We start from the raw sequence: 14,199 nt of genomic DNA on the forward strand, positions 1-14,199 counted from the left end.
CATTTCCACTTGTAAAGCCAAGAGACACCGGCTTAGTGATTCCTAATCAAGACTAAGGGGGGGACGCGCCTTACATAATTCATATCAACTCTTATCACACTCGAAATCCTTTCCTGTGACGGGATTTAAGCCAACAATAAAGCTCTTGTTGATTACGAGGGAGAGTTGATGATTTATTAAAGACCAAGACGCACCAAAACACGACAAAACCTTGTCATTTGGTGGGAAATGTAAACTAAACAGGTTAAATAAGACTGTTGATTTTTTTTATCGATTGAGTTGAATATCGTTAACACAATGTTAAAGTTATTACTACAAATAATGATGTTATGTGTAGTTTGAAACATAAAATATTAGGAAAACTAGTTCTTTGTTATGTTTTTGTACAAAATAAAAGCAAGTACATCATTTTATCACGTCACATTTATATTTGTCATGGTTATTGCATTTCTTGGACCTTGTTTTCATATGTTGTTTGTATGTGTTGCAAGTGATGTAAAATCATGTTCAAAATTATTCATCTGTCCAAAAAAGTATCAGTTTTAATACTTGTCTGAATTTCAATGTATGGGTTTGCACTTAATTTCTTATTGCTTTACAAATAAATAAGAAAATATTGTACGGGGTTTTTATAGTTATTCTTATGTACTAGCATTTAAAAATTACATACAATTCCTTATTATGTGTAGACATTGTGCAAACAAATAGTTACACAAAAACTGTTAAGCAGTCCGCTTTTAAAATCTACTAAGTGCCATTCAATTTGTGTTTTGGTTTGCTTTAAATTTGATACGTATAACTTTCATTCAGTGGCAAGTTTTTAAGACATTATCACTTTAAAAAAATACAGGGCTTCATTTTTGAAATTTGGATTATTATTGAGACAAATTCCTTGTTTCTTAACCAATTTCCACAATCAAAGTGCCGATGAATTACGAACTTTTATTACTTTGATAGCAATTTGTATCGCTAACTTTTCTGTTTAACATAAGGTAACACGTAGACCCACCATTACAAAAAATATGTTTCCGACACAGCTGCGTGATAACAGAAAGTGTTGTAGTGTTGTAACAGTTGACGCTGCCCTATTGGGAGGTGGACTATGTATTGTCGGGTTATCAGGGGCAAATGACACCGTTTGACATCCAGACCTGCGGTTCTAGGAAATCTTCATACGTCAATGGATCATCCGCTACAGGCGTGACAGAAAACAATATGCGAACGTCTTGCGTAACACCCTGTAGTGCGGCGGACACAGTATACTTCGTTCACAATATTTAGGCGGTTTTAGGGTAAGAAATCTACCCCCTCTACTTCACCGTTACCTTTAAAACCATAGCTCAACAGCTGATTAAGTGGTGAGGGGACTTCCGCTTAAACCAGCTAAACATTGTGAGCGAAGTATAGGTACTACAGGGCCATACGGGGCTATAACATGGTAAAACGTTAGAAGTTAATATTAGGGAAGTAAACAAGATAGGATCTGGTAGCGTTGTAAGGGTAGTCAATATAATTTTATAAGCGCAGTATGAAGTATCGAGTAGTATAAACAGGGTGTATTGAGGTTTTGAAATTTTTCAAAAAAGTGTTTTTTTTATTAGCTGTTTGAATTTAGAATGCCCAATTTTTATCATTATATCCATTGTATATCTTCCAAAAAACAAACAATTTTGTGTATTGAAGAATTGTTTTAAAATCAAAGGTTATGAGGAGAATACAAAAACTGAAAATAAAAAAAATACTATATTATTCTTATAGAGAAATTGTGAACTGTTGTAGTTTGTTTATGTATATATTTTTATCAAATTTGACAAATTTTACATTACATCCAATAGGCAGTTCATAGTATGTAATTAACACTTTTGCTCTTCCCCTTATTAGCAAACCTATGTTCTCGCTAATCTTCTATATGGGGAATAAATATGACTTGTTTAAGGACATATTTTCGTCAAAAATCCCATCAGATTGAAATTAGCTTATTCTGCAGGTTTGCTGCTTTGAAGGTATTTGCACCCTACATTTTTCGACTCCTGAACATAAGACAAACATTCACAACCTCGACCCCAAAGTTTCCCCGACTTGACGCTTTCCCCGTGTCCCTCACACGCACTCAACAATGAGACAAGCACATAATTGGTCCGTTTGAACCCTATAATTCCCCGGTGACCGAGCCGGGTCACTTTGCGTGTTTCCCCTACCTGTTATTATATTATATTTATACCTCAATCGCTTGAAAGAATGGCCCACGTTCCCAAGATAAATTGCCTTTTCATAACCCACCTGCCGCAGTGTGCGGCGCGCCGCCTTGCTTCTGTCAAAATATTTTGATGCCCTTCGACAGTTGTTTGTGGTTGGTTTGTGTATGAACATTTATTAATTATTTTATATCCGGAGTTAACTATCTAAGATTTTCAATATAATGTAGGTAAAATGTAGGCCTACACACACACACCTACAGGAGTTATTTTTTAACTTTTTTTACCTAGGGTCTTCCTAATGGTCAATTAATTGTTTTACGCTTTGAGATATGTCACGATAAACAAATTAACCATTTTAAACAATGAAATTACTCGAACGATCTACTTAGTGAGAAATAATAAATGAAGTATACAAGTTTTGCTTTCCTACTATTATTTGAGTACGTGAAACGCGAGTTATTAACTATCAAACAAAATTAGGTTACGTAAATTTTGATGATTGTGTGCTTTATATGGGTACACTCTGCTTCTACACGCATTTTTCTTAATTTTCCACACGAAATAGTATACGAAATCAAATATTTACAAACAACTAGAAAATACATGAGTTTGTTTTCAACCTAATCCCTCGATATGAAAACACCCAAGTACAACGTATCCATGCTAAAACCTCACGGTTCAAGTACAATAATAACTGTGATTAACTTGGAAGCATAAGTCATAATGTGCTCTATAAACCTAACAGAATCCGATTTCCCCACCTTCCAACACGTATAACATTTTTAAACACATGTACGATTCCCAACTAGATAAATTTCAACGAAACCACCCAACTATATCGAGCTGCAAACAAAATTTCACACGTAACCGATCCGACGGTAAACGAATGAAATTACTGTGAGAATTCCACGTTCTCGACATCTGTAAGTAACAGTAGAAGTGGTGAAGTGGTGAATTTGTGAAGTGCTGAAGTCGGAGCTTCGTTTGGAAACCGAACACCCCGGAGCAAGGCTCTTAACCCCTTCGCTAATGGTGATTCGATTTGACCAACGTGGCCAAACACTACGTGACCCTGGGGAGTATTTGATTGGGACGTGACAAACTGACGGCGATCGGTGGAAATTGTCGCGAGAGAAAAGAATTGTATGACTTGTCTCAGGAAAATATGTCGAGGAGAATTTCTCTGGACAGCGAAAAGTAGATTTAGACCTATACAAGTTTTTTACGATTGTAGAAAGTGCCAGTTAGGTTTTTTGAATCCATAATATTACACATGTTGCATAAGTGATGGATATAAAATTAAAACAATTCGATATTTTATCACTGCACTAACATCGTATTTCATCGATATATACCACTTAATGGACCAATAATGCACTTCTAGTTTAAACAAGGCAGAATAAATAATAAACAGTAAGCTTGTGTTTCTCATACAAGAGAATAAATTGATACTGCGGGCCGATTTCAGGCTTTTATATGGTAAAATATTACTCAATGTGTTATGTGTTTGGGTAAAGGAACGTTGAACAATCCAAGATAACTTCACTTTGTACATGACATTTAATTGGATTAGTATATTTTAGTAAGCAGTTTGACCAAATGTTTCAACTCTATGCTAAAGCATTTTTCAATGTTCATTTAGGTTTTAAGTTATGTAATTATGTCATTTAATTTAGGCTAGGTGATTAGAGTGGGCGTTACGTTAAATTATTCAAGGTTATGTTATTTACCTGTTTATGTGTATGTTAAGCTAAAACAATGTACCTGTAAAAGAGGTAAAAACCAAATGGCTGTTGGAAATTATCCTTTCAAACAGCTTAGCCTTTAACTATAGTTATCCAACAGTCAACGGCTTATCTCAAAATAACTTGAAACATGCTAAAAATTAATGTTCATCCTACAGCCTATAACTTAGTTAGGTTAGTTTACCTGTAGTATGTAGCCTCGGGCGTAGTCCTCATGGCTCCAGCCGAAGCCCCGGAGCACTTGCAGGACCTCCTCGCGCTGCAGGACGCTGAAGAGTCTGTCCAGGAGGATCTTGAGTCTGATGGGGAGCGCTTGGCACCCGTAGAGGACCAGCGAGGCGATGTCAAAGGCGACGTTCGGCTGTACAGGCTCCACAGGACTCTGGCCGAACACGTGGCGGAACCCCAGCTTGTCTAGAGCTGCAACAGAAACAAAAAGTTAGTTTGCGGTTGAAAATAGGGGGAAAATATATTTTTTCATAACAGGGTTGCGTGGTTATGTTAATTTCTACACCAGTGTAATTTTTTCAATCAGGACACCAACACTGTAAGGGAAAGCAGTTAAAGTTCCTCATACTATCTCGAATATGGTGGGGATCGAACCTGGTAGATCTTGCACCGAAGGTCCGAAACTCCTACCACTATAGTCTGTTTGATGGAACCTGTCTCCTGTTCCTGGGGACTAGCCAATAGTTTAAGGCCTGGACTAGTCCCAAGAAACGAAGGCTCAGGAGACAGGTACCATCATACAGACTATATACACAGCCATACCTAAAAAAGCGTTTTTATTCCACATAAAAAAAATCTTCTTAACAGTGAATCGCCACTAAATGTTAAAAAACTTCACTCGTATGGAAGAAATTTTTATGAATATGAAAAATCCATAAAAATATTTATATAAAAACGCATTGGACTAAGAGATAGAGTAACGCAAGATGTCACGGTGTCAAAAACATCGATGGATTATTTTTGTGAAACTTTCCTCGTGTTAATGTTTCTGTTGAGAATGAGTATTATTATTGTTGGAACATATCTAAGTTAAGTGAGCTATCCCAGTCTAAAACTGCGAATTAGTCAGATTGCGTAGAATGTGAATATATAGACTTATCTTATTTCCTTTACACCAACAAGTGCAATTAATTCTACTTAAACCAAAACAATGTCATAAGTTTCCAACTTGATAATAAAACACAAAACCAACTGTATACGACCTCAAAAGCGTGTACGGCACTTGGTCGAAACACAAGCACACTGAAAAAATTAGGGGTGACAGAGACAGAGGGCACTCGACGTATTAGACAAGTGTTTTGTAATATTTACAGGGTGTCACTCAATGATCGCATCAGTTGGACGTTCGTCAAAACAAAGACGATATCTGTTCAATCTTTCATACGACACTTTGACAAAGGTTCCGCCTTATATATTCATGAAGCCTTAATGTCGTTATGACCACTTCATCCACTTGATTAATCATTTGCGTTGAAGAGTTCGGACAACATTTACTACTCGTAATCAATTGATTAGTTTATTGATTAGAATTAATTGTGTGCGTTGATTAGACTAGGTTTTAAGGTGGTTTAGTAATGAAGATTAAAATATTTTGAAGATTTGCTCTGGAGATGTTTAATTTGTGTGAAGATTCTGTGTAATTTTTTACCACGTGGTTATAAAAGTTAATAATTCTTGTAGGTCAATCGATTTGTTCTTTGGATGAAAATAGTTTACTGTATTTGGGTCAAATGTGAGCTCGAATTTTCCAATTCCGACGTACTGTATTGTGATACAAAGTTTGCCATACCATAGTGATAAAAGAAACATAAATGTAATTATGATCTAAAGAACTAATACAATGAGAAGCAAAATTAGTAATCTTAGTGTGATCAAAATTATGAAAAAGTTTTAAAGTTATCTAGGTCTCTACCGCACCACATAAAGATCCTAATACTTTTCCTGGGTTTTAACGATGAATTTAACACGTAAAACATAAAATTTAACTCACACTCTACGCTACAACCATGACTTCCGCAGCAAATCATCCAGAAGCACGTAGATGCAAAACAAATCTTCCGAAATAAATTCGACGCTCACGTTCACTTTCGCAGCGTTTTCGCGATCGTATCGGCGTCGGCGATGGCGATAGCGTCTGTTAGCGTCGAATTAGCAATAACCGCCTGAGCGATGAGGGCGATCCGGCCGAATTCGAGCGGCTCCTCCTCCCCATAAAAGCGAATCGCTGCAGTTCGCAGTTACAGTCGATCGCTTTGATTCCGGCGCGACCTTTGGTCGGAGCTACTTTCCACCGGGACCGGTTTGTGATTGTGGTTGTCAAAACCGATCTGCGCGAAAGTCGGCGTGAGGTCGCAGGCCAACGTGTCTGAAGAGACGAGTTGGTATAGTCTGTGTGACGGAACCTGTCTCCTAACCCTCTGTCTAGCTGGTACTGCACGGTGTGAGGTCGCAGGCCAACGTGTCTGAAGAGACGAGTTGGTATAGTCTGTGTGATGGAACCTGTCTCCTGACACTGTCTACCTGGGACTGTACGGTGTGAGGTCGCAGGCCAACGTGTCTGAAGAGACGAGTTGGTATAGTCTGTGTGATGGAACCTGTCTCCTGGCACTGTGTCTACCTGGGACTGCACGATGTGAGGTCGCAAGCCAACGTGTCTGAAGAGACGAGTTGGTATAGTCTGTGTGATGGAACCTGTCTCGTTACCCTCTTTCTACCTGGGAATGTCCAGGGCCTTAAACCATTGAATAGTCTCCTGGTAGACGGAGAGTCAGGAGACCAGGTTCTATCAGACAGATAGTGGTTAAAACATCGACCTTTTTACTAAAAGATGTTTTTACTTTAAATCTTTTTCGTTGAAATGTCTGGACATGGTTTTTCTGAGTCAACTCTCAATCGTAGGCCCGTTTATCTATAGTTAGTTGTATAGTTGCTTCAAGAGATGATACGTGCTCTGAGAACTAAAATACAATATTCTCTCCCTGCACCTAAACAATAACAACATTAATTCAAACCCACTAAAAAAATCCTCCATGCAAATAATCCTGCCATTACTGCACCAAATGGATTTTCACAACAGCTGATAATCCCGTGTTAAAAACCTTCCTGTGAGCTTTCATTTCGCGAGGGAATTACATTTTTGGACGTCCGAGCGCAGTTGTGCCCAGTTGTTGATCATTTCGGCGTTGACTGTTGATTGATTTAGCTGTTTACTCCCACTAATCCGGCGATATGATTGGTTTATTGTTTGCGCATACATTTCGCCAGCCACTGCAGTGGAAACATTGATTAATGACCGGAAAAATATTACTGTCCAAACATTCACGGATTATAGTGGGAACATCACGTTTGTGTGGATTTTATTTGTGCGAGATCAACTCTGTATATTTCACAGTTTGGGAAGGTGTTTAACGAAATTGTTTACTCGTTTTCGTTCTATATATTTTACGTTTAAGTTCAATTATATATAACAAAAACTGTATCTAGAGTGTTTAATTGTTTGCATTATTATCACAGACAAATTAAAAACTATTTTCAATTCACAAAGTATTATGAATCAACAGCTGAGGTTTGCCAAAACGTCAATCAGCTGCAAGCAAGTGCATTAAGCAAAAAAATAATGGAGAAAAAGATACTATAAACCAGGTTCAGGCCCATACGAATCAACATTTCTATATTTTTTGTAAATATATAAAATTGTATTTGCTTTTTAACCATCAGAAAACTGAACTGTCCTGATGATTTAATTGTTACTGCAATCCTGTAGTGTGGATTATACAAATTCTAAACAAAACCATTGCATAGACTGGTCTAAATAGTCCCAATATTTGGTTAATACATTCAATATAGAACGTTGTGTGGATCCGTGATGATTGTACACGTATATTTGCGTAGATTTGCTGTAAACAAAATGCTGCAATTCCAAACAAACAAGAGAATTGTTTGCGTTTAGTTTCAGTTGCAGAAGGCAAACAGACGTTAGATCGAAATTGGAATGACATTTAAAAATTGATTTTGCATCATTGATTGAAACCTAAAATCAGTGCCCTTTAATCTATCATGTAGTAGTGGTGTAATATATAGTCAAGTTATGTCCGTGTACCTACCTGTCGTTATATAGTTATAGTACAAATATAATGATCTTTACTCACTTACTTCATGTACAATATTGATGCAAACAAATGAATTTTACCTATTGAAGTGATAGTATTTATAAATTTCTTGTATATGTACTGTGTTATGTACACTGCATACAATAATAAATTAACTTTGACCTCTATAGAAACTATTATGACACATAGGTTTTATGTGTAACTAAATAAATTGTACTATTAAGCTAGTCAAAATGGTGTTTGACCTTAGAATCAGCTGATGTTAGAAACAACACTTTTACACATATTACAGAGTTAGTTAGCACCATCCCTTTATATGCGTTTAATTACGCCTGTTTCTCCAAAAGTTATACAATATAGCAGTAAGGGAGTAGCGTTAAACACAGATACACATTTTACCAAAGTAACTAACACTTGAGCAAACCCTTTGCGATAATGAATTTCCCACAAAGACTGTATTTTTCTCCATGACCATTTAGAAATTCAATGATTCCGACCCCTAAGCTCTTGCCTGTGTTCTACACTACCTAATGGTCATGACATTATCACTTGGATAAAATCCATATTTGGTGATTGAACCCGAAACTTCATGCACCGAAGTCCCGCACTCCCCACTACACTCACCCCCCGAAATATTCTTGCTACAACCACGTTAAAGGTCACTTCACCCCACCTCCAGCTCACATTACAGGGTGTCCTAGAAGCTGCGTGTCCAGCAAGCGGTCACTCATTGTATGATAACTAGAGAAACCACAGACCTCGCTGATAAGATGGTATCAGTTGTAGGAGGTATTTGCATTTTATCCTCGATCGCAGTCTTTGTCCACTCACAATGGAGTGATTACCCCGGAGGTCACGAACACTGGACAAGACGAATTCGGTCTATGGGAAACTTGCAAAACTCCGAGTGTAGGCTACGATATAGGTGGTCTAGTATAACACTGGATAAATAAGACATTGTGAAAACTTGGAGTTAAGTGCACTTTAGGTGGTCTTAGGTTAGGTTGTAAGACTGGGAATTATGGAAAATAAGTCTCAACACGATAAACATATTAACACTGTTGACTCACAAGTCGGTAAATACATACAAGATGGTAAGTGGTGATCGATTTCAGTTGGACACTCCAATCGTCATCAGGGCCAAAAGGCAAATAAGTATGATGATTGGAATATCCAATAGAAATTGATCACCACTTACCATTATTTTACCGTTTTTTTTGTTTTTTTATCAACAGTATAAGTGTTAATACTATATCTTTTATGTTATTAGACGTATTTTGACTTACTTTCCGTAAATTTAGTAGCATGTACAATGCTGATAAAGATGTTCCTGGGAATTTGGTATATTCAATTTACGAGCAAAATTGATGTTCTAAGGACGTTTGTGGGACAACCTAAAAGGTTAATCGTTACATAACAAACGAATGACACTAACGTCATCATTTTCAGCATGTATATAAAAATATTATGTTTACGTGTTGATTTGAAAATCATTTACTTAATAGTTTACAATATCCTATTAATTTGCACAACTTCAAAATATTGTAAAATTAACCACGTTTTTCAGTACTTGACAAGTTCCAATCGTGCAAAATCACCACAAACTACAGTATACATGTAAAAGATATTGTTTAATTCACTGACAATTCGTTATGTCGACAATTCGATCACGTAACCGATACTACGTTCGCATCGCCATCGATCCGCGAGGCATTTCGGTGGTAATGGGTCAAGCGGGGCCTCCGGGACTTGTGACGGGGTAAATCAATTTTTGGCCCCCGGGGCCCCGTAATTGACTGCGGGACAGCTGGGGCGCAATTTAAACCGCCCCAACTCGAATTACTTTCCCGCAAATGGAAGATTCTCTTAATATTTTGAGCTTTAATCCACTCACAGGTTTTTAATTTGTTTGGATTTTGAATATTTGCAACGAACTTCATAGTATTTGTAGTACTTCCGACATATTTTAAATTAAATAATATTATAGCTCAAAGATATACTATTATAAAAATACATTTCATGGGTAGAAATACAGTATAGTAAATTAAGCTCTCTTTTGTGATATTTTCATGTTTTAACTCTGCGCAATAAGCTGCATTAAATGTTTACTAAATTTACTTAAACAATATGCACTTCCAACAATGTTTAAGTAAACAATCTGTGCTATGGATATAGCTATAGCTGTCTGTAGCATTATTCCATCTTTTTTTTATGACAAAACTGCATGTAAACAAACAATAAAAGCAGCATTTTTTAGATGGATTCACGCAGGAAATTCATGACAACACTATGACCATCCTAATACCATAGATAAAACATACTCGTCTATGCTAATACTAATGCTCAAATTTTCAAGCTATGCAATCTTTTGTACTCCAAAACTCAATCCACTTCCTTACCGTATTAAGTGATTGGCGGAATTTGAACCTTGTATTTCCGTACTAAAGTCTCGAGCTCTAACCACCAAACCACTCTCTAGAGTTCTCGTATTCGATGCTTCTAATTTCCCAAAATTTCTAGTTTTACTTATTTACTCGAGGCTTAAATAATGTTCTATCAGGGCAGGGATGACTGGACAATCTACAGGATCTACCCGATGTCGCGCTGGGCGTAACCTCTATCTCTTGCCGAGATGCTGTGATAGCGCCGGCCCTCCTTTCATCCTGGAATTATTTATCAACTCCGAGTCCTTTTAGCGGTTTTCGTCCTTTGTCCAGGACCGGCCACATTCCAACAGGTGGCGGAATGGAGGTTTAGATCTATTGTCTTAATACTTTTAGTGACAGGACGGATTTGTCCACAGTTGTGATGTTTGACATGGTGTTAATGGGGTGTCTCAGATATAATGTATCTAAAATGTGAGGTGGTACAGGATGTGTAAAAATTAAGGGGATGAACAAGTATAGATGCATTACTTATATTCTTTATTTTAAGGATTACTAATTCATAGACTTGTCCTTATGGATCAGAAGATAATTTATAAAGTTTTTACAAGGTGTCCGCTACGCAGAGTGCGCTATTATGGATTCGATTCATTTCTTGCTATAGCGTCAACTGTATAAAACTATTTAAACACCTAAACGACATACAAAAGAGTGCTTGTCGTCCTGTATTTACCAAAGAGCAAACTACACTGGAATACGAGAGAAATAGTCCAACATTGGAAAATATTTCATCAGTAAGAATTGAAAAAATACGTCATTTTCTACCACGATAAATTAAAATTTAGTTAACATCATTGCTAAATATAATCACGTATTTTATAAAACATTGGATCGAAAATACTTCCTAAATGCGCGTTTCAGACAAGAAAGTCGTCAATGGAAGTCAATTGCACATTAACAACATTTAAATCATCCTAATTAAATGTGGGAGTGATAAAATTTGACCTTCGACTTTGACCGAGTGTGTCAAAATGAGATAATTTTTCATTGAATGAAGCTAATGGTGAAAGCGTTTACTGATATTTCCATGAAAAACAAATGGTTTATGAACGTAATTGTGTATTTCAAAACTAAAAATACGTAAACACGAGAATAATTTAGTAAAAAATCAATTAAATATGTACAAAAATATTGTGTAATTGATAGCATTAGTGAAACTATATTACGATTTTGTTGTACGGACCCGTCTTATACATGTAACGCCTTTGCAGAGCAAACGCAATACAAGAATGCATTGCAGGTTGCATCTAGCGCCTTAACACATTTACTGCTGCAGTTGGTACACGCAAATTAATACATTGTTAAATTAAACACCGTAGTGCAATAAATAATATTTTGTTTTTAAAATTAGTTATAGTTTTATGATTCGTTTCACCCGTGTTTGAATAGCCAAACACTAGCACAAAATATATAACTGAAGTTATTGTTGCATAGGTATTCATAAAATCTTAAATGGAAACATAAAATAAAATTATATGCTAGTAGTTGTTCTTTACATATTTCAAACTACTATTACGGTTCTTACAATTTTCGTAATTCTTAAAATGGGCGATAAAAAATTATGAATCTACAAAAGGAAAAGTTTTAGAAAGACCCCATGACTCCATCAAGACACTATCTGGTAGTGGTAGTGGTACAATGGCGTAGGTACAGAATATTTGCCTTGATAACTAGGCATTAACAGTAGTTTTTTTCCAAACACTATTAGCGATCAATTTCCAATTACACATAGCAGAGTTGTTTGTTTAATCTGGATTTTAGTTATAACTCTTGATGCAATAAGAACTGTATTTTATTAGCACATAGTAGACTTTCTGTAAGCATTTTTGTTATGTTACTTTTGGGTAACTCTCTTTCTCTATCAAATTTCAACAAGTGCGGGTTTGCTCAGTAATGACCCCACCACAAAAAAGCTTCCAAATTACAACTGAATCAACAGCTTCCAAAATGGACTCAAAACGATCCCTCAATATATTTGATCTATCTCTCATCGGGACCGTCAATGCCGACATCCCATGTCCCGCACCCCCGTATCCCGTTGTCCTATTTACACTAAGCACCCCGGAACATCTGCCCCCCCCCTACATTTTTTGGCCCCATCATCCTGGATTAAGGACTCTTATGCTCTCCCCTTTCATTGCCCTCGTTTTTGTGATAGCGCGTCCCATTGTGCCATACCCTGTAGTGGGTGCCCCACGCCCCCGCCATTTTGGGGCATGTCGCGAGGGAAGTGGTTTTTTGACATGGCCGTTCATAGTTTCCGGGCAAAAAGTTTTTGGTGGGAAATCACCCTTTGCATAGTTCACAATCATATTGATTGGTCAAAGAACAATATGCTCTAGACAATTATTTTGAATTCAGTTCAATTATATTTGTTACTCATTGGAGCAAAAAATGTGCTTCGAAGCTAATATTAAGTAACTGCAATGCCAAATTACAAGTTTAACATACTAATAACACATTTCACACAGTATAACATAAATTTGTCAAATCCTTATGTAAATAAATAACAATGTGATTGAATGAAAATTAAAGTTTTTATTAATTTCTCTAAGAGATCATGAACCAAGTTTTACATGAATTCTTCGTGGTAGTAATAAGCTTTGAGTTAAGTACATTCGTCTTCCAAAGTCCGCCAATCTCTAATGTAAATTGCATCCAACTGTACTTAAAGCGCGATTATTGTCGGATAAAAACGCTCGATAAAGACGATTTAATCGCACAGGCGTGGGTGTGAGTGTAGCATTACCTTGTCACAAGATGCAATGACAAGTGACAAGTGACAAGTGGGCTTGTGACAAGTCATAAGTAGTCAGTCTTCCCACTTTGTGTCAAGCAATGTCAAACCTGTAAAATGCTGAGTGAAGATAGGTGTCGTGGGACGCAAGTGAAAATATGTTGTGGTGATGTCATGAACTCATTATAAGGTCGAAGAATAAACTACAGTTAGTTCTTTACATCGTTGACTACAGTAGAACCTCGATGACAAGACTGTTATGGGAACTATCAAATAATACTTATTATCAAGGTTGACTTGTTATTGAGGTTTGCAGCAACATGTGATCAGGAATCAAATAAGTTCAAGAGGATGACGCTAACTTGTTATCAAGGGTGACTTGTTATCGAGGTTTGCAACAACATGTGTTCAGGAATCGAATAAATTCAAGGGGATAACGCTAGCTTGTTATCAAGGGTGACTTGTTATTGAGGTTTGCAGCAACATGTGATCAGGAATCGAATAAGTTCAAGGGGATGGCACTAACTTGTTATCAAGGGTGACTTGTTATCGAGGTTCCAATGTACTTACAGTCTTGGACTTGAGTGATTGGTGATGTACAGGTTATCGCTTTGTCTATTAAAGTGCAAGTTGTGTTAAGTGGGGTGATCACTATATTGGTGTAGGCTATAACTAAAATGAGGAACTGTCACTCCTAAATTTCGAAAAATATTTCAGAAGTATCATTATACTGTAGTTAGCAAAGTAACCTCTATTTTGACCACTTTTCTGTTGTATAATAGACAGATTGGTTACAATTTTGTTAAATACTAATAGCGGGGATATTATGCAAGCTTTTTGGTAACTGGCAAACTTATTTCAACATTAAAAGGATAGTTTCATAAGTTTGTTTAAATTTATTTAGAGATAATCTTGTGAATCTCAAAAAAATTTATTAAAAACTATTTAGGAATAATC

At 36.6% G+C, this 14,199-nt stretch overlaps 1 protein-coding gene across 3 annotated transcripts in view; it reads right to left on the minus strand.

Moving 5' to 3' along the window:
* LOC129004343 (zinc finger protein basonuclin-2-like) overlaps positions 1-14,199 on the minus strand; it is a 174,188-nt gene that overhangs the window by 10,161 nt on the left and 149,828 nt on the right. For all 3 annotated transcript variants that reach the window (XM_054432905.1, XM_054432904.1, XM_054432903.1), the window contains one exon: positions 4,128-4,363. In XM_054432905.1, the coding sequence (XP_054288880.1) occupies positions 4,128-4,363 (236 nt within the window). The remainder of the gene's footprint in view (positions 1-4,127; positions 4,364-14,199) is intronic.

Source organism: Macrosteles quadrilineatus, unplaced genomic scaffold, assembly GCF_028750875.1.
Source record: "Macrosteles quadrilineatus isolate MER2022 unplaced genomic scaffold, UCM_ALF_1.0 Scaffold_9__3_contigs__length_116548681, whole genome shotgun sequence".
In the NCBI taxonomy this organism is placed as follows: Eukaryota; Metazoa; Arthropoda; class Insecta; order Hemiptera; family Cicadellidae; genus Macrosteles; species Macrosteles quadrilineatus.